Raw genomic sequence first — 22,118 nt, forward strand, 5'->3', positions numbered from 1 at the left:
AATTTTTTTTGTCAAAATAACATGAAAAATGAAAATTATAATAGTAGGTGGATGTGCAATTACAATTTTTTTTTTTATGCTTCAGTCACTCAATAGTTAGCTTAGATCTAGTGTAGGCCTAAGGCGCTTTCAATATGCTGAAGGCGCATCGAAAAACAAACAGTACATGGTTGCGATAAAGATGTTTCTTTGGTGTTAGCCTAGGAAGTTAGCTCAGGAAGTGGTGCGGAACAAAAGTGGACCTCCAGCATCCGTCAACGTTGGCGTTTGTTTGCCAAAATGATTGGACTTTCTTCAGATGATGTTATTTACCTGCTATTTATGGTAATCTCTGTGGCAGCAGGTCCTGTTTTCAGATCTGTTTTAATAGACAAAACGTCAAGAAGATGGGCTTCGGCGTTGATTGGATTCCTGTTGCTAGCTGTTGTGTGCGGACCTCACACCGTGCATCTTGTTATAACGGTTGTTGGCAATTGTGTTCTGTTGAAGCTTTGTCCACCGACAAAGAATGAGAGGTATACACGTCTAATAACATTAACAATGAGTAATCTTTTTAAGTGATAGTTCTATATGTTCATTGTTCAGTTCTGAATTGCTTCCTAGCCTGGCCACCTCTATGGGTGAGAATAGTGCAGGCGGGTCTTGTGGCTATTCTCACCCGGTGCGCGTGTCAACAAATTTTGCGTTCACCCTAAACCACAGAATTCTACACTGTGATAAGAGAAAAATTGTAGATTTCTGTGCTGTGAACAAACGTTCCATTACAACTGTAGCCTACTAAAAGCGTACAATTTTGTCTGTGGGCAGTGGAGTGAGAGAGTGAAAGAGAGAGAACAAAACAAAATGGCGACCCGCGTAGTTCGGCTCGATTCGAAAAGTTAAATAGCCGTAGCATCTTTGTAGACAACCAAATTAATTTACTTTTGTGTTTTAACATCATTTTTTAACTTTGTTTTGGTCAATTTGATCGTCCACACCGATAGACAGTATTCAGAAAGAGAGAGAAGAGGGGAGGAGTAGATCTTGCGAGAACTTCCGGGCGGGTGAGAATAGCCACTTTCTCCTAGCCTACCTAATTCCACCTAATAATTTGAAAGTGGCTATTCTCACCCACCCGGAAGTTCTCGCTAGATCTACTCCTCCCCTCTTCTCTCTCTCTCTCTCTCTGTCTCTTTCTGAATACAGTGACTATGTCATGTTCACGGCGCCCTGAATCATTCACCATTGGCTAGGAGGCACAACTGAAACGCTACTGTCACCCAAACTCAAAGTGAATGAGGAAACAGCTCAGGAGTACTCACGTGAAAAATAATGCAGCAGTGGTCAGAATGCAATGGAGTTTACGAAGGGCGAAGGCGGGCTCAGCAAAAAAGCTGCGGTCGACAAGGCCTCGCTCACTCAGCGCACAGAAAGCAACTTTGATCCTCTTCCCATGTGCGGACCACAGACATTTTAGATCTAAGATGTCTGTTACCTGCAGACCCTGCAAGACTTGACAATTTTAAAATAAAAGTCGTTCGAAGAAACAAGGGAGAATAGAAGAAGGCCAAGACGGGAAGAGGGGTGGGAGGGAGTGAAAAAACGAAGAAGCAAAAGGGAAAATGGTAGGGGTCCTAGCTGTCACTTTTCCGCTAAATAGCAGAAACTCCGCTACCTATACTTCATTTAGCGTTTCCTGAGGTGCTACTTTCCTCCGCCCTCCGCTCGACCAGTCTCCTCAGTACTTAGCAAATTGCCATACTTTTTTTTACACTTGGAAAACACTGAACTGAGAGTGAGACGAAAAACTAGCTTACGCATGTCCGCTGGTAGCTTCCTACTTTCGTTCTGTGCCTGGCGCTGAAATAAGTTTCATGTTGTTTATTTTGGAGGGACAGTATCGATTGAGCGTCACAACAATGGCGCGCCAAGTTGTCTTTGAAAACGGTGGAAATTCGAGAAAAATTGGTACAGAATGCAAAAATAAATGGAACTGGAGCTGAATTGAGAAAGAAGCAGACGGTGTGCGACTTCAACAGTTCATTAGAAAATTGAACAAGCTGGGTGCTGCACTTTGCATTGGGTGCTATAAAGATCTCGTACAGTGGCAAAGGTGTGCTCTACATCTTTTTATGAGACACTAGCTGACGGCAAACACTGAAATTTTTGTCACCAGACTTGGTCAAATGCTTGTTAGTGTCCTGTTTTTTTTTCTCTTTTATACATTTTAACTCAGCATGGTTAACAAATGTGTATGACACTTGTCTCTTCCAAAAACATCTAAGGTCTAGATGTTCCAAGAACATGCCTCTGGATCTCACTGGTTTTACTCTGGCCTTCGGAGAGCGCACATATACGCCTCGCGTGAATTTCCTCCTTTCTGTAAATTCCTGAGTGGCAGCTATGAGGGGTGGAAGTGAGCAAGATCATTCTTAAATTGCAAACTTCATTCAGTGCACCATGAACGTAGTCTGCAAACTACGTTCACGGTGCCATGAACGTTCTCACTGCAAACTTGAAACTTAACTAACTACAAGAGGTCTTCGGCTATTAACTCTTAGTTGTTGTTCTACCCAGAGATGCAAATCTAATCTGCTATAAGTGCCAGGACTAGGATCCCTCAGTGGTCAGAATGTGTGCTGTAGATAGTCTTGGAAATGTGTGTTTTCGCAGTGAATATTGGGGGGAGGGGGTTGTTAATCAATCATGAAAATAACAGCATCAACGCCTTATCTTTTATAGCGCACAACAAGATTTCTATATGTTTATCGAATACATGGAAAACCATCGAGATAGGATTATTTTTATCAGTTAAATTAAAATATCATTTTCAAAAGGATATGTAGAAATAGGACTACTAAGAAAGTGCCGATGGATGGGACACACCTTCAGAAAACCCAGCGGAAACATCACAAAACAGTCACTGCAGTGGAACCCACTGGGAACACGAGGCAGGAGTAGGCCATGGGAAACATGGAGGAGATGTGTGGAAAGGGACATCATGAGAGAGATGAAGCTCACTTGGAACGAGCTTGGAAGCATGGCCCAGAACAGAGATAAATGGAAGGAGCTTGTTGTGGCCTATACCCTGCCAGGGGTGAAAGGCATTGATGATGATGATGAATATCATTTTACTCATTTGAAAGATTTTTTATTGAAAAATGGCAGTCTTGTTTCCTAATTGTTCTTTCGAGTTCCTGAAGTCTTCGTGGGTCAATTTATTTAAATTTCATCGGGCGACGAACATCTAGAGCTACCACCTTTACATGTTTGAAACCAGATGTACGCCTCAGTTTCAAACCAATGCAGACGTTTCTAGAAATAGGCCACAAACACGCACAAAAATACAAGCAGACTGACGAACACAGATTTTGGCTTGGGAAACACCGGATCCAAAGATGCTCGGCGCGCACAAACTAAGCGGGGCCAGGCTGATGCAGAACCCCCTGGGAAAGGAGGGTGTCAAAATACGCTTCAGGGTGCGTAAAATAGGGCCCCCGGGGGATCAGGGTCAAAGTTAGTTAAACAGTAATAGTGCCATGTACTTCAGGTGGTAAAGAAAAGGATGCTATTATGTAAAGTGCTATTTTAGGCAAATTTCGAGGGGAGTAATCGAGATTTAAGGTGGATTGTACTATTATTTGGCGTGCTTTTATCTGGAGAACACTGTACCAGTATCTTCTCATTGTCTGGGTGAAGGACAGTAGGTCTGGCAATCTTCCAGATTTACATGTTTTACACTTGTTGGATTAAGGTATTAAGGTAATTTCCTTATTACCTGAATCCAGCAAATGTGATTAAAATGTGCAGATCTGGAAGCATGCTGTAGGTTCTAACAATAGAGCATGCCAAAAACAGATTACAAATTCTTTAGACTCACTTCAAGTTCAAGCCTAATTTCTTTAAAAAATCTTTGTCAATGTCTGTGCATATAAGTTTTTAAAGATAAAATGGTGTGCGTGTGTTGGCAATAGGATTGCAGTCATTAAATTTGTTCAGTGCAAACCAGATGCAAATTTAATGATTCATCATCATGTTCACCTTTGAGCCCAGAAGAGGTTTACATTTTTATTAAGATTGAATAAAGTATCGTGGTCAAATGGGTATGTCCTGACAAACAAGCAAAGAATAGAACACATAAGAATGTGTTTACCTCAGTTTCACAAGCATTAATTAGAGAAATGTAGATTTTATTTAATAAAATCTTGATTTAGTGTGTATGTTGTGAAATTGTGATGGATTGCATGGTTGTAATTGTCTGTGAAAAGATTGTGCATCACATGTTTGTTGGGTCTCTCTGTAAAATCATTATACTTGCAATGTCGACAGAAATCAAAGTATAGTATCAAATTAAGGTGTCTTTCTCCTGTTGCAGAGACTTGCCGGGGAAGAGTTTCATCTGGAACTTTGGTTACCTGGCTGTCTTCAGGACAGTTCACTGGGTGGGAATCCCAGCTCCAAGTCCAGTGACCAATGCTGCCCAATTATTCCTGACTCTACGGGTAAAGATTTCTCTACTCCCCTTCTGTCTGTTTTTTTTAATAATAATTGGTTGTGTGTATCACAGTATCAAGCATATTGTATCCACCATGTGTGCTTTATACTTTATATGTGTCTTGTCAATGAGATAGCTTTGAAGATTGCTTGGTACTGTTTTTACTTAAGTCAAGTTCTAATATGACACTAGCAAAAGGATTGCAATGCTAACGTTTATGGATATTGCTAAAAAATATTTTGTCAATAACAGTAGTGTATGAATTTATCTTAGTCTCTGGCTGACTGAGAGTTTTATGAGTTTAACACAACTTTAGGGACTTGTGATCTGGGGAGAAAAAGGATCAAGTGAAAGTCAGATACAGCAAACTCTGGTTCAACCTAAGGAGGCGGACTCCCTGGGGGGGGGGGGGGGGGGGGGGGTTTTCAGTTCATTAAAATCAACAGAATGACTTGGACGTAACGAACACGTGAATGAGCGAACTGAGATTCAAAACAACTACTTGCCGAGCGAACAGCCCCTGCTAATGTGACTTCATGTATTCTTGTCTTTCGACAAAGGTTATCTACTCTTTTCTAAGAGGCCATCGATTGCACTTGCACAGGGGAAAATTACACATTTAGCCTATCGCTTTCATCATGTGACCAATGTGAAACTTTCTTTAACACCAACATATGCATTGTTGACACACACATAAGACATGTGTGCCAGGGTCGTGAAAGGTCAGATGGGCGGCCAGTGTGGCTGTGACTGCTTGTGCCGGGGGGGGGGGGTAAGCACAACCGTTCCAAGCATGGAACATCAACATAGAAGCAGACTTGTCACAATCATACCCCTCCCTGGCTACTGAACATCGTTAGTGATAGGCTTGCCTAGACGTAGAGCTAAGTTAATTGCGTGCTGGTCTGTGGAACAAGCGTTGCTGTATGCTAAGCCTTACACCGCACTGCAACATAATTTGTTGCTTACATTGTTATGACAAGCACTTAGATTCAACAAAATTGAAGGTCAGGCTTGACGACTTTGCTACATCTGAGTTTCACTATACCATTGCATGTAACATCATTCCATTTCATCAAGTTCAAGATAGTTGTTGAGGCCGTATTTCAAAGATGTTGTGAAAGAAAGACCAAAAAATTGTTGGTAATAAATCGTACACTCAGCATAACCGCAGAGTGACAATATTTAATTAAATCCTTTCGGCCACAGCAACGTCAACACACTCTGTGTCATTTCCATTTACCGCCACAACGACAAAAATTGTGTTATCTCCCCCCCCCCCTCACACACACACACCCGCACATTCCCTGTAAGATATTTTTGTGAGTGACAGTGCACTGGGTCACCAACAATGTTAGATCTAGATTCCTAGTTACTTTCCAAATCAAGATAGCTAATCAAATTACTCTACAATACACCTGCTTTTCTGCGTTCAATCTCACTATCTGCTCTCCTGACCTTGCGGATTAATTTTTTGGCATAGTGAACAAGGTAGGCAATCTAGATTTCATATTGTCAGTAATACAAAAACTCGAGGGAATTTTAAATGTGAGGCATCATGGTTAAATAAGGCTCTCGTGAAAACCAAGAAATCGAAGGAACTGGCTTTCTTCTGCCTGTTTGGTAATTTTTATCGAACTTTTTTTTTTTTTTTTTTTTTTGGCTCAACAATTTTTTTGTCTATTTAAAACACATTTCTTTGTGGATATTACTGTGAAACATTGATGTAAGTCTCAAAAAATTTTAATTTTCAGTTTCCAGGGACTCTCAAGCTGTGGAAGTCATTGAAATTTGATGGCCATTTTATCGCTAATTTTAGCCCAGAAATCAGGCAAACCCCACCCCTTCAGTCGCAAATATTTCGACTTCTATTCGAGATAGATAGTGGGGTTTTTCATTGAAAGTAAGGTAAATGAACAAGCTTGAAGATGATATATGGATAACTCCACATGCCCAAAAATTGTTGAGCGCCTGATTCCATCTGGTCTTGATACAAATGACAGCGCAGATTTAATTGCAGATTTAACTCATTCGCTACGCCGAGCCGTGGGGGGGCGGCGTGGCTAAAGTGCCGTCAGTACGCCAAGCCGCCCCCCGCGGCTCGAGAACCGATCTTCAATTTTAGCTTAGATTCTATTCCAATCCACATATCCATGTTAAAATAAAGGTCATAATATAAAGTTGACTTCCGGGTCAAGCATTTCCACTGAAAATCGGAAGTTTAGAATCAGTTTTGAAACTCGATTTCGTAGTTTATTAGACTTTGTTTTATCGCGATGCCAAAATTATAGCCCGGACACCAGTCTTAGTAATTTTACACAACAAAATCTATCATTATTTTGCCCACTAAAGAAGTGTAGGACTCTTTTTTATAATATTGATACGATTGGACTCATATTGCCAATGCACTGTTATTGAGACATCAATATTTTTGAGTGCCAGATCTAGGTCTAGATCTAAATTGTCAAAATCTGTTTTTCTCCCAAAAATCACTACTTTTTGATGAAATTACACAAAAAGCGCCACTCAAGACATGTATAGGGTTATTCCAAACGCAATTCTGAATAATTCCATATAAGATACGAGTGGACTTTTTTCTGTTTGTGATCGTTTTTCAAGATTATAAAAATTTTTTTATTTTTTTTCAATATCGGATGTTATGATCCAAATGTACAAATATTATGGAATGTATGTGAATTTGTGCTAACTTTTCAATATTTTCCAGTTCTATATTCATTTATGGTTATTTTGATGTATCATTTGACTAGGTGCAAGCATATATTTTGAGTTTCACCAAAGATTATAAAGTTTTTATTTTCAAATTTTATCCGTATCCAATCAAAATTGTGTTGCATAATCGCCTCTTACAGAAACCAAAGTTGAAAAATACATAAATAAACATTACAGATGTATTCTACAATCCATACTGAAAATATTGGTATATAATATGTTGATATTTTTTTGAATTTGTGGCCCCAAAGACCTTTTAACTGCCCCCTATTCATCATCTCATTCGCCCTCCCGAAAAAAAATTTGTCCACAAGCTGAAAATAATACGTAGCGAATGAGTTAATTCTGGCTGATCAGGAAAATCATTGAAATAGGTACTGGCTCGTAGGAGTTAAATAATAACTTTGACGTAACCTCAGCCTTATTACATATATGTCACGCCTGGAATAGAACCATATTGACAGTATTGACATTTAATGGATACATACCAACAGTACAACCACAGTCTTGAATACTTCCTAAGTAATTTGTACAAATGAGGTAACTGCCTTCTGATTCTGTATTGAAATTGATTTACTTTTTCTTTTTTAGATGATTGGTATAGCATTTGAGATCCAGGATAGTTTCATGTTCAGAGCCCGAGCGCAGGAGTCAGGTGATGCTAACAAGAGCCAAGAAGCGCTGCTGGTTCGATACTGTACAGTCGATGTAGGGCCAGCAGAGCTTGTCTCCTATGCCTTTTGCTACATTGGAATACTTACAGGTAAGCCTTATATTGTGTGTTTCATGACTTTAAAATAATGGCAGATGAATGTTAAATTGTTCTTCAGGCTATTTCAGAGCACTGCAAGGGCTGTCTCAGAATTACCAAGAAAATGGCTATAAAATGAAAGGTTTTGTCGTGATTGAGGTACAACTTGCACAGTTAGTTGGCGAAACATTCCCTTTATTTCCAGGGTTCTCACTCAACCTAGAAAAAAGCCATGATTTTTTATTTTTTTTATTTTATGAAAATACGATACTAACATTTGACCACACAATAAGCACACAAAACAACCAACTACCATTTTTGCTGGAGAATTGGGGTGTGAAATACCCCTAGTAAACGTTCTGATCTTCTTAGTCTGAGACAACGCAAACATGTACCAAGAACCAAACCAGGTTCTTTTGACAACAAAAACGCACACAGTTTCGTCAAGCTTGCAAAAGTTCTGCTTAATTCTGTGTTTGGGTGGGGGGTGCATTTTGATAAATATTGGGGGGTGGGGGATGCTAGCTGTCCCAGCCCCCCCCCCCCCCCCCCCCCCCCCAACTAATTAGTCATGGGGAGATTTTAAAAATTCTTTGTGCTACTTGTATTTTGCAGGTCCCTACTACAAGTACCGCACATTTCAAGACTGGCTGGAGCTACCAGTGAATGCTAATCTGAACGTGAAGCAGACATTGACGGAACGTGTCATACAGCTACCTGTCATTGCCTTCTGCTTCTGGTTTTTCTCACGCTCCTTCAATATCGAGGTATAGCACTGCTGATCTCAATACTCCCCCGAGGAAGTTTTTCTTCAGCTCTCTTTAAATGTTTTACATCAGCAAAGACATCGCAGTAAATTGTATTACGTGAAAGAAAAAAAAACTTTGGTAAAAACTTAACTTATTAGGATATATGTATTTTTGTCAAAGTTAGGCAACATATTATATAAAAACATTCTGTAAAACATAGCTAATGCACTTCGATATAACACAGAGCAAAAGCATTGAGGTAAAACTCTACTTATAAATATAACCATAAACACTTTGGTAAAAAAACTGACATATCTCAAAAGATGTAATTCACCAAAATCATGACAAACTGTGTTGATCTGATGAGAAATTCCTTCTTACCCTCAACAGCATCAGTGAACTGTCTTTATAGGCTTATTTTTACAGTGATAATCTTAATCTTGTAGTGGAAGAAAAAGGTCAACTCTTTTTTTTTTTTTTTTCCTAAAACCATTGCCAAGGTCAATCTGCAGGTTGTCAACAACAAAAAAGAATAGTAATGAATATACTGTGGGTTAGCCTTTGTGTCTCCTCTCATCATTTAAATCAGAGGACTGTGGGAAAAAAAATTTTTTAAACCGGTGACATGGTTAGAGCATACCACCATCAATGTGTGTGTGTGTGTAGAAACATAGAAAGGCATGGATAGATAAACAGATACAGAGAGATAGATAGATATAGATATATATACACACACATAGTCTTTACATGATACTCTATGCATTTGTCAGCCTGGGAGATATATACATATGAATTTTGAAAGTGAATTTCTCCATCTGTCGCATTTTGTTCTTGTAACATATATTCCCACGTCCGCATTTGAATAACTTGTTTGTCTTCCCCTACAGTACGTGGAGACAATTGCATTCCTGGAACGCCCCTTCCTCTTCCGCCTGTTCTACATGGTCCCAATGTTCATCATTTTCCGCACACGCCTGTACATGGCCTGGATCATGTCGGAGATTATGTCTGTGACGGCTGGACTGGGAGCATATCCAGCAATATCCAAGCCACAGTGTGGTCAGGGACCCACCGACTACAGCATGCTGGACACTTTGTAAGAATGGAATCTTCTCACCCCCTTTTCATCTCATTCCAATGTGTACCTTCTTTCTTCTCAAAGAAATAAAGTGGGGCAAAGTTTCACATAATTAATTGGTAACTTTGTCTTTGACACAGTTTATCCTATGAGATGATAAGTCTGTCCCGTAAATCCAGTTACCTGTATATGTAATGTATGCTAAAGTAGAAACTTGTTTTATGACAAAAAGATGATGTCTTCTACAATATGCACAGTACATGCCGTTGGGATGATAAGTAGTCTTTGACATAATTGTTAGTCTCTTCTCTTTTGCACATTTAACACGAGTTCAACTTTTGTGAGGAAGTGTATGTTATTGAGTATCTCTTTCTTTCTGCTAGGATGGCATATCTGACTCAACTGAAGTTGGCCCTGATAGACAAGTCGAAGGAACCTGCCTCACAAATGATGTACAATGAAATTCGCTTTAACTGATGAAACCAATCGTGGTTAATCTGAAACCAGCAGTAAACCAAAAGAAATAAAGTCCCTCATGTTTTTTTTCTTCCATCTGAGCAATCTTTCTAATCCGAAAATCTGGATAAATTGAAGAAAATCCAACAGTTCCACAGATTTGAAAGTCCAGATTTGAATTTGACACCTTTTATGGTATCTAGGAAGCAGGCCTTGCTAATTTAAATATGTTTGTCTCTCTTTATGTCTTACTTGTTGATTTGCATACATTTTGATGGTTCAAACAGAACAGTACCCTTGAATGTGTTTTTCCAGTTACACATCACCCAAAAAGGTTGACCAACGCTACAACTTTGAGACAGTGCACAACATTGACATATATGGCTGTGAGCTGGCCCCCTTGACCAAGCAAGGACTTCGCAGTTGGAACATGACAGTCCAGTACTGGCTGGCCACCTACATCCACCGCCGTGTGCCGCCCGCCCTCAAGGCCAACAGGTGACTACACGTCTGAATGTCAAAGCTGCTGGGGGTTTTTTGTTTGGTTTTTTCTCTTTTTTTTTTTTTTTTGGGGGTGGGGGTGGGGGGGTACATTTTTACTGCTCTACTAGACATAGCTGGCCCCGTGGGCTTTGTTGGTTACGTTTCTAGTTTGTATCTAGCAATGTGTTTGATTTTTTCAAGAATAAGGTAGACTGTCACAGAACTGGTCATGTAGAGAAATGATTGCTCCATTCTACCGACAGGACACCCAGACTAAGAGGATAGTCTTAGAAAGAAGACTTGTTCTGCAAGTGCCATAAAATATTTACTAAAAACTAAAAGATCAAGGGTATCAGCGATGTCACAAATTTTGAGTTACCTGTCATCACGAATTAGTTTTCAATGCATTCAGCATCGTTAACTCACTTGCGACTGGGCCCTTTCACCAGTCACAAGCGTTGAAGACTGGCGTTTTGGGGGTATTTCAATAAATCACCACAACTCTCAGAATTACCCTATTGTAATCATTTTTCGACACAGTAAAGTAACATTCAAGCTTAATCTAATACAAAAAACTAAAGTTGTCTAAGTCTAATACTTAAATTTGTATGATTTTTTAAAAATTGGCATGAATTTGATTTTCCGAAAAATTTCCAAAGACGTGACAAGTAGAATGAAATTCACTGCAACAACAAAAATAAAAGTTCAAAGTGTTCAGGTTTGATTTGTATACATGGGCGAGTGTTTGGTGAAAATATAAAAGCTGGTCTGTGCATTGATTCAGGCCCATACACTGAATTACATGAGACAGATGTATGGCACGTCGTTGTGATTTCGTTGCGCGAAAAACAACACCGGTACTAGTGCTAGATCTAGCCCTAGAACTACGACTCGGGCCGTGTTCGGGTACATATCCAGGATCCTAACTATTAGACACATCATATTCTGAGACACTAGAACTAGTAAAACGCACAGAAGTATAGAAAACGGCGAAATTATGTGATTCTTGTTCATGCGACTTCTTCGACCGTTACTATGACACGACTGTCGGATTACTATCAGCTGTATAGAAAAAAACAAAGCGCGAGTTTCGGTCTGTTCAACCCCAGTTGGGGTCATTGTCCTTCACCTTCAATAACTTAAAAACTACCGGCCCCAGAGATACGAAACGAAGTCTAAGTAGCTCAGGCTTGGCCAAACAAGGGTACGAGGCAGGTCTCGCGATCCGTGCGTGATTTGTAGAGCGAAAAAAAAAATCCAAAGTTGGTCACGCAGGGCTTGTGAGACCCGCGACGGGGGTCACGCAACTGTTGTGTGACCCGTCTGAAGTGAGTTTTTAAAAAATTTGTTTGTGTTGGCAGACATATGTCAGCCTCTAATTTGCTCATCGTTTAGATCCTTGATTTGCTTCGAATATTTTCACCATAAATACTTTTAAGTTCTTCCTGAACTTCATAGGGATTTTCCATTTTGTGTAAAGAAGTTAAACGACATCTTTCACCTTTTGACCAATTTTGAAAAATATTAGATAGTTTATTACGTCTATTTTTTAAACTAATTCTGGGACAGCCGTTGTACAATTCCATCCGCTGCTGCTGCAACAGCAGCTGTTAAGTTCGCGCTAGACTGTCTGGTGTTGAGGCAGAAAGGTGTAGACCCCTGAACCAGTCACTGCCCGTGTGTGATGTGAATGATTTTTCTTCCTCAGAGTGGCGATCACCATGACCGTAAGTGCCTTCTGGCATGGCATCCACCCTGGCTACTACCTCAGCTTCCTCACTGTCCCTCCCATCCTCATGGCGGAGGAGACCATGATCAAAGCTTTCCGCAAGGAGGCGAGCCCTCTGGGGCAGCAGCTCTTTGATTGGGCTTGCTGGTTCTTCAAGATGCGTGGCTTCGACTATATGTGCATGGGCTTTCTGCTGTTGCGTCTGGGCTCCACGCTTCGTTACTGGTACTCGATCTACTTCCTCGGACATCTTGTCATGTTATCATTTTTAGCAATCGGACATCTCGCTTTAGCTCTCAAACCTAAAAAGCCGAAGGCTCAATGATAGCTGAATGTCAGCAGCCGTGGGGAGTCTTCCAGGGTATAGCTGATGACTGAGTAAGTTGGATTTTCAGTCCTTGCTGGATGAGAGGCGCAAAGAAATTTATGGTTCGGATACAAACAGTTGTACAACAAAGAACAAAACCCCTGGAACATTCCATCATTGTGGAATTTGTGATATTTTGGAGGAAAAAAAGTTGTCTATTTTTTAGTGCGTGTAAAATTAAGAACCTATGTCATGAAGAGTTTATCTTATAAGTTCTATTTTATGTGTAGGCCTACCATTTGTCCTACAGAAATTCTTACTTTGTGTGTGCCTTTTGTCTGCAGAAAGTGCTATTTCGTGTGTGCAGATTGTCCACTGAAAGTTCTACTGTTTGCATGCCGTTTTTGTGTTTTTATTTCTATTTTGTTTGTACTATCATTTTTAGATTCTACTTTATATGTGTGTGATATCAGTTATGATATGTTGTCACAAATGTTACAAAGCCACAAAGCCACCAAGTTTTGCTAGTTTTTTAAACTAACGAGGGAAAGGCAGGCGCGTGTGTGGATGAAGACAAGAAATCTTAGTTCATTTTTTGTGGATATTCTATGTACCGGTATGTGTTTTATAGAAAAAAAGATAGAGTACAGGGTGTTTTTTTTTACAAATCAAATCCTTACTGGATGTGTCTTTGAGTGTGTTAATATAAGGAATTGCAAGATCTAGACAGGGTGTGTTTTTCTTGTTTTAGATGAACAGATGTGGAGATTGCAGAACAGACTGTCCCCCCAGACAGGGATGCCAACCAGTACGATTTTACGTATTTTAGTACGATTTTTTGCCGAAAATACGCGAATACGACTTCATGAAAAAATACGCATCCTGGAATGTGAAAAATGCGAGATTCAGCTTGGGCGAGTACACCTAATTACAGGTATCTCAAGTCCTATCTTTTGTCAAAATAGTCTCAGTAACACGGAACTGGAATATTTGAAAACCAAGTGCGATAAGGTCAGTAAGTTCAGTTTTGCCGGTCGCGAATGTGATATATTCGTTCAGCTTTTCCCTGTCCGAGAGTACGTTTCACGCGAACAGGCGGCTATGGCGGCAGGCGGAAGTGTATGTGACACCGAGGCTCGATCGAGAAAATCAAGATCTACTTTCACTTTCGTTACCACCGAGAAGTTTGCCATCGGTAGTCTGATAGGCTAAAGCAACATTTGTGACAGGCAGGTTGTGCAGTATAAACGCTGTGTCGCCGTGCAAATTAAATTTAATCAATACTCCGACTCGTCTCTGTGCTGTGACTTGTGGGAAAAAAAGAAAAGAAAATACAAGCGTCGTCCGATTTTTAAATTGTCTAGCTCGCCATCGTGACCGGTCAGTGACCCTGCGCGCATTGGCATCTTAAAAATACGACATCGTGTGAGCAAAGGCCGTCTGTGGTGGGAGTAACGGCATTGCAAATTATAGGACTATGGAATAGAGGGGGGGGGGGGATGTGAAGGCAACACCGGAGGACAAAAGTTTGGAAGCAATTTCAATATTTTGATTAGAGCTCTCTGCTAAGCGCGCGTTGGTGCATGCCGTGTGCGGAACCGGGACACTTCATACTTTGCAAGTCCTTGTTATTGAAATAAAGTGTTCACGTTTCATTGGATGGGTGATAGTAAATTATACCTACAGTGTATGTTGTAGCTTTCTGTTCAAGACTGGCAGATTTTCAGTGTCACTGCATCTTGCCCTCCACGGTTGTTACAACTTTCACAGTGCATGGGTCTACTTGAGCCTTTCAAGTTATTGCTCTTCTCTGAGTTTGACCCATAATTTTAGTCTGTCAGTTCATAACATGAATCATGACACCCAGACTGGTCCTTGATAGTCGAAATTCTTGTTCTAGGCCTTTCCGAACGCTCAAAGCAGGATTAATTTTTTATATAATAATGAGACGAAAATATTATACATGTAATAGACTGAAATACTTTAGTCAAACAAGACCCCAGTACAACACTGAACACTAACATGTTGACTGGATACATGTATATATTGTACGCGTGTGTGCTCCCTTTTTCGGGCTGGTGAGCTAGTAATTTTTTTTCAGGAAATATTGCTGGACATCCTGAACATTTTAGTAGTTGGTCAGTTGGTCGTGGGAAATACACATTTTCCCCTGAAAATACACATTTTCATATCTCCCAATACTCATTTCGGTTTTCCGTGGTTGGCATCTCTGCCCAGAGCTGTGCTACTGACTGAAATGTTTTTAGGCTATTCCCAAAGAGAGAGGGGGGGGGATAATAACATGTTCTTATGCACAGAGGAATTGCAAATGGGCTGATTTATCAAAGTCATGCTCACACTGTGCCGGAACAGCATAGGGGGAACTACTGCTTTTTCTTTCCCTATCCTTACTATCATCATTTTCCTCTACTTCCTTTGCCTGATTCCCTGTTTGGACTCCTCTGTTGACAGCCACCCCTTGGTGCTCATATGACCTTATGCAGTTGCAAGCACCATAAAACCTTACTAAAACAAACAAAGCAGAATGGACTGCTAGACAGACGACTCATTCTATGAGAATGGGTTTATTTACTTCGATTTATTAGCTTGACAGTCAAACCGAGTGGCATTTCGATATTTTTTATCACACCGAATGGTTGTTTCAACTTGCATAATGACTTTCAGAGCACATTCATTGTAATTGTAGTGCTTCGACTCTGATAGGCTGTTCGTTTGGGTCTCAAATTTTGTTAGGATGTTTCGATGGTTGGAGTGCTCTGCCATAAGCTGACATAATGCCTTTTTTTCTTCACAGCACTTTCGAGAGAATGAGGTTTTTTGGTCAGTGTAACTATTTTAAAATAGAATAATTCAGAAATTTGAATTCTAATATATTCAAAAACTAGTCAGTTTCACTTTGATTTTTTCACACATCTGGTCAGGTTTTTGATGTTACAAATAAAACAATTTTGTGCGAAAAAGAATAATGGCGTTTTGTCAGCTTACGCCAGTGCTGCCCTCTGTATGCAGCTGATGATCTGGGGTTGACACTTGCTTGTTTATGTGTGAATAGGTTTTAATGCATTTGTAAGGATGGGAGAGTAGGGCAAGTGAGACTGAGAGGAACATTGTTTGGATTTTGTTTTCTTTATATTATGTATATTTATGCATGCTTTACTGTTTCAGTCAAACCAGTCGAAATGCAGATATACCTATTCTATCAGTCTATAGTGGCTGTTGGTGCCAACTTAAATTTATGAAATCTATTTTTAAACGATATTTTATCTCTATATAATAATGTAATATTTTGCTGTATGCTTTGTCTGTGTCCACTAAGAGGACCATGCCACATGAACTGCATGCAGGGTGAATGTTGAGACGTCCACCACCCACACTTCTCCACACAAATCAGGGTCTGTAGGGTTTTCTTCCCTGTCCACCTCTGGGAGCTTATATCACCCACAGTATCTAGCCACTGTGCCTGTTCTACTGGAGTAGAAAGACACTATTGTATGGCAGACCACATGGCTGGATTTCTGTCCTAAATCAGACATCAGAGGTTATTGTTTCGACTTGATTTGAGTCAATCACTGTACTTTTTATTCTCTTACTGCTTCTTAAAAGACTCTTTTTGAGTGAAACCCAATGGAATTGGAATTGAAAAAAACCCATAATCCATTATAATACTCACCATCCTGTTTTTGTGAATTCAGAGGTCCCAAGTGTACTTTTTAAAATCATATTTATGAAACAGCAAATTTTGCCAATTTGTATGATACTGTCGGTCACATTTTTTGGGGAATGGGCATAATGTGTGGTATTGGTTTCATAACTCAAGCTGGCGTTGTTAAAATGATCCCAAACTCAAATATTATTCTTCCTGTCGGTAGGCCTACCCCGGAGATATCAATGAACCACCAGTTCTCTCTTTTGGTCTCAGGGAACTCATTCTCTCTATCCTTCGGTCTCCGTCTGGGTGATCACATTCGATCTCACGGTCTTAGGGACTACTTTCTCTCCCTTTGTGATTCATATCATATGTCAGTACATAGAGAACGTTATGTCTCAGTATCGTACTTATAGACCGATACACAAATGTCAGTCAACCCTTGAAATATCATTCTATTGGTCTTTGTCAGGTTTTGCTGATTTTAATTTTACCCTCAGATGGAAGTGGTGAACTTTGTATACATAAAACCATGATGAGATGATTTTCCTCAATTCTTTATTATCATGTTTTTGACTTCAAGATTTTTAAAACTTAATTAAAGAGGCATTTTCAAATCAAAATGTCTTCAGTTTCAGTAGCATGTGAATTATAGTAGTCTTGTTACTCAGACATTCTAAAGCAGAGCTTCTGTTTTTACTCCTGAGACAAGCTTCACGAAAAGTATGATTCCACTGTCTGACGTCACAGAGTTGTCATCGCATGTGAAAGATCTGTGGTGAATGCTATGTGTGAAATGTGACTTGACATCTGCCTCCAACAGGACCAAATGATCGGTGGCATAAAACTTTTTGACCTAGACATTCTCTTACTTGTAGAGACTTGGACTGTTACTCAAAGTCAAAGTGTACAGCTAGTAACAAAAAGACATGCTATCTTCTCCAGTAAAGTCAAAGTATTTCTTTGAAATGAAAATCTTGCAACACGTACAAATGTAGACACACAAACAGATACTTTCATGAGCATGGTCCTGTTGACTGATGACACATCTGGCTACAGATCAGAAGACTCCACATACTTTCAGACAAGTGTTTGGCTTTTTATTCCATGAAAAATAAACCTACATTGACACATATAACGCAGAGATGATGACAAATTTAAGCAGTGATAGTCGTTCTTTACCTTTTTTTTGTTTGTTAGAGGCAACCTTCCTCTCAGAAAAATAAAATGTCTTAACCCACAGCTCTGTTGCTTAAGAATTTTTTCAGCAGGTTATCATCAATGTGTTACAAGTGTCACTTCAGTTTCATTTTTCAAGGAATGGCCAATTTACAAACCAGCATGTACAAACGAGCACAAAAAATAGGCGCAAACAAATAAAAATAAAGAAATGCAACTGAGTACATCCAAAATAATACATACACTCTCCAATTCACTTCAACATTTATTTATTGCACTGTTCCAAGCCATATTGATAACATTGACAGTACAGAGCACGGTTCTGAGCAAATACGACCAGTAATGTACTAGTAAAAGCCATGCACCATGGCCATAATTCAGAACAGTACAGGACGTGTACAACGTAGAAAAGGCTTTTGCACAGGGCGGGCACAACTTCCATAAAGCATTTGTACAGGGTGCATACGGCTTCCATACATCTTATAATTGCTGGTCCCCGGAGCAGGAGGAATGCGTTCAAGTAAGATGAACATTTTATCGCCATCACAGCGTCAAATCCATGCCAGAACGTGGCAGTGTCAGTGTCAGTGCCACAGAGTCAAATGCCTTCTCCACTCGGGTGAGCTAACTCCTGAATGACACAGTGCAGTAACTGGTTTTGTTCACAGTCCAGCAAGGGCCATAAATCTTTCTGTAATGCCCGGAGAGAGTCTAGGTCATGTGACTGGCATGCCATCTGTGGAGAGCAAAAACATGGGGTCAACAATACACTCTTGTACTTGTATCATCTGGGCTGGGGAGATTTAGTGAGGTCTGATTTCTTGTGCGTCACTGAACTAGTGACATACGGAGGTTACCAGTGTCTGTGATGGAGTGCTTAGCCTCTTTGCCTTGCATACAAAAGATATAACTTCGGGGAAGTTATTTTACAGAGTACATGTCCATTTGCTTCAGGGAGATTCTCCATACAGACTGCTAGTAGTGCTAGGTCGACTTCTACAGGAAGGGTCCATGCCTCCGAAATAATAAACTCATGTCAATAGGAGTGTAAAGACATTTACTTTGCAAAAAGTTTTTTTTAAAACCTGATGAGAAATTGAGACCTGGTATAGAGAAAAAAATTACTCAATCGGGGTACAGTAGTCTCCGTCTAAACGCACGGTGCTCGGGAGGGCTCCTTAGCGTGTGTTTATACGGAGCGTGCGTTTACACGAACCTTTGCAAATGGAGGAAGGGACGCAGTCATCTCATTGCCTTGATATTCTAGTGACCTCCCTTTGGGGTGGGGGTCACTTTGGGCCTATAATGTGACGACACGTGACTGTTTTGTAAAAGATTCCCCGACTGCAAAGGCGTTGAATGGGTGTGTGTGTGTTTGGGGGGAAGGGGGGGGGGGGGCAGAAAGACAGACTCGATGTAATGAATGCACCATAAAATGTCGGGAACCAATAGCCTAAAAAGAAATTGTTTGTGATAGTCATAGAGACGACGGCCCTGCCACGTGGCTTTCCAAGCGACCACCCCCGATCGTAAATTCATGAACGAGCATTCCCATGTGTTGCGCATCATAGGCTTAAGTCTAACTAAACATTAGCCAACACGCAGTCACTCAAACACCAGTCAGAAACCTTCTCTCAATAAGATGCATTTCCAGTGACCAATCAAATAACGTTTCAGTCCCCCAACCCCCCAACATATCACCAACCACTCCTAGACCTATGTGTCTCGAAAGTTGTGTGTGAAAATGCTGTCCATCTCTCTCTTTGTTCGGCATAAGGGTTAGTCTCGTAAAATATCCGGTTTTCTAGGCTTGTCTTATTACTCAAGCTGTGCAGATCGTACAGTAGTCGTAGTGAAATTTCCCTTAGTCAAGCTTTACCTGTCAGCGTGTTTCGCAGATTGGAGCGTGCGTTTAGGGGGAGTGACCATGCGTTTGTACGTCTAAATTATATAGTAAAAAAAAACGTCAGAGGACGAAAGCGTGCGCTTGAGCGGAGCATGCTTTTGTATGGCGTGCGTTTAGGCGGAGACTACTGTATCAGAAATGAGTTTTGGTAAAAGACAACAGAAGAAAGTAAAGGGGAAAAAAAGCAGATGACAGCTGAGCACACGCGAACCCTCTGAAAATGGGATGTCCTCACCAACAAAACTGAGCTGTTCTTGAGATTGCATCTCTAAGCGTTAACAGATCTGCTACAGACCAGACACATGACAAATGTCTACGGGATGAAACGCCCAGGGTGATTTTGCAGGATCAAATGAAGGACTAGTTGATTAACAACACAAATATTTTGAATATATATTATATCTTACACCCCATTTGTCTTAAAACATGATACAATGAGCAGAGACTATTCATATCATCTATTCTTGTCTCATCAAGACAAATCTGTGAAAACACACTCAAGTCAGGTCAGAACCTTTGGGAGGGCAGGGGCTGTTCTCATCAAGTGTCCAGCAAGGGGAAATGGATGCTCAGATTTGTATCCAGGACCTAATTTCCTTAAAAACCTCTACCAGACAAGTCAACAAGAAGCAGAGCCGACATCAGCAAAGCATGCATTCGCAAGGTCAGGTAAACTTAAAACATGCCTCGCTCTTTTTTTAACTGACAAAATTAGGAAAGTACAGAAGTGAAGACATCAAACAAAGCTAGTTGACAATGACAGACCGTCCACACTCACCACTACTGACTGAAGCAGGAGATACAGGTCCTCCCCCAGGTACATTTCTGAAAGAAATAATAAGGAAGTGTCTACGTACTCCCCGATTGGGGTCTACGTAGCCATGGTCTCTAGGTGGACCCCAAAAATGTTGGATTGTGATTGGCTCGCTGAGCGAGCGGTAGTTTACATTGGTTAAAATGCAAGGCTGCTAGGCCTATTACTGATCATCTCGGGTAGTATGTTTATCTTGTGTTACTATAATTAATTTATTTTAGCCAAGAGAGAGAGAGAGAAAGAGAGAGTATTTAATGAATAAACGTATCTAGATCTAGATTTTGTTGTGCACCCAGCCAAGAGTGTGTAGTTCGGTCTAGATTTAGATTCTAGATCTAGATCTAGACATCTAGATTAGATCTAGATTCTAGATCTAGATATGTTTATTCATTAAATTATACTCTCTCTCTGGGCTAAAATAAATAAATTATAGTAACACTAGATCGACACACCGCCCGAGATGATCAGTAGCCTTGCATTGTAACCAAAGATAGTACAGCCTACCGTAGGGTGTAGTATCTTTGTTGTAACCAATGTAAACTACCGCTCGCTCAGCGAGCAAATCACAATCCAACATTTTGGGGTCCACCTAGACACCATGACAACGTAGACCCCAATCGGGGAGTACGTAGACACTTCCAAATAATAATAGTAATAAGTGCATTTACTCTACATTGTGCATATCCATGCTCTTCAGTTTGTTCTATAAGCTTTACAACAATTAATAAAACAACATATGGAAGTCAGACAATCTGCAAGTTTCTGTAGCATACAATATTTAAGTAAGGGGAGGAGTTAGAAAAGAGATTAAAAAATTGAGGAAAAGGTAAACCTTTATTGTTGAGAATACAATATTTCGAGATCATACATGTCATTGCTGCAGGATTCTAAACAGCTTACACCAAAATTGCAGTTTTTGGCTTTCTTCCCTGAATTCTGACTGACATCATACAACACATCCTATAAATAACTTTTAGCCAAATTTACCTGTCCAAATAGTAGGTACCAGAAACTAAATTTTCAAACTAGCTGTATGCCAAATTTATCTGTTCCATTTGAAAGGCCTATATCCACTGAGCATTTTGGTACCATTCTTTAACCTCTCCGTCAATTTTTAAGAAAATTGTAATTGTTTAAAATTTGATCAAATTTGTTAAAGTCAGTCACTGGCTGCAACCTCATGTTTGACAGACAATAAAAAAAGTACCAAGTGCACTAAACATCTCCACATTAACAGAGTACAAACACTATAACAAATGTATGGAGCCTAATTTTTTTCAAGACTGTGAGATCTTTACAAATCAGTATTTTATCGCCTCAAACACGATGATCTGTCGTTATTTCGACAAAAACACAGAGCGTTGACCCGGCGGCGCAGCACCGGCCCCCGAGGCGAGCGAGTCAGCTCTATACTGTAGTGTACCCCATGTGCGGGGTCACATGCTTTCTGAGTCTTGCGGAAGGATTGATAAAAAATAATTCCAAGTTAATTACTTTATTCTAATAGAAAATGAACTGATCTTTTAATTGATACCTTTTATAAGTCGGTATTTTACATATTTTGTGTAAAAAGGGATCTTTAAACATTTTGACGGTATTTTTAAAAGCTTTCTATAAAGACGCCAAAGGCTAAACTTATATCACGGGAAAGCCCGTTTAAAGCTCTACAGTTCTCCGCCAATGAAAAGACGGTATTTAATCATCCCTCGTTCCGCGAAGCATTTGAATGCACGCGTGTCAATTTTTCAACCCGCCGACCTCGCATTCCGACCGCGAGGGGCTTCGCTTTCGTCGG

The 22,118-nt window shown here is 40.2% G+C and overlaps 2 protein-coding genes across 2 annotated transcripts in view; one reads left to right on the forward strand and one right to left on the reverse strand.

The window, feature by feature from the left end:
* Positions 1-79: 79 nt before the first annotated feature.
* Positions 80-14,079, forward strand: LOC101852698 (lysophospholipid acyltransferase 7). The gene is made up of 7 exons (XM_005100110.3): positions 80-515; positions 4,355-4,481; positions 7,796-7,967; positions 8,571-8,722; positions 9,592-9,800; positions 10,554-10,736; positions 12,430-14,079. Exons 1-7 carry the CDS (start codon positions 280-282, stop codon positions 12,773-12,775), a joined length of 1,425 nt encoding a protein of 474 aa, XP_005100167.1. The 5' UTR covers positions 80-279; the 3' UTR covers positions 12,776-14,079.
* Positions 14,080-17,855: 3,776 nt separating this feature from the next.
* The window catches only part of LOC101852934 (40-kDa huntingtin-associated protein), a 28,391-nt gene continuing 24,128 nt past the window's right edge, over positions 17,856-22,118 (reverse strand). The window contains exons 11-12 of the mRNA XM_005100111.3: positions 20,288-20,334; positions 17,856-18,339 (exon numbers count right to left, since the gene is read on the reverse strand). Of these exons, the coding sequence (XP_005100168.1) occupies positions 18,202-18,339; positions 20,288-20,334 (185 nt within the window). The 3' untranslated portion in view covers positions 17,856-18,201. The remainder of the gene's footprint in view (positions 18,340-20,287; positions 20,335-22,118) is intronic.

Source organism: Aplysia californica, unplaced genomic scaffold, assembly GCF_000002075.1.
Source record: "Aplysia californica isolate F4 #8 unplaced genomic scaffold, AplCal3.0 scaffold00236, whole genome shotgun sequence".
In the NCBI taxonomy this organism is placed as follows: Eukaryota; Metazoa; Mollusca; class Gastropoda; order Aplysiida; family Aplysiidae; genus Aplysia; species Aplysia californica.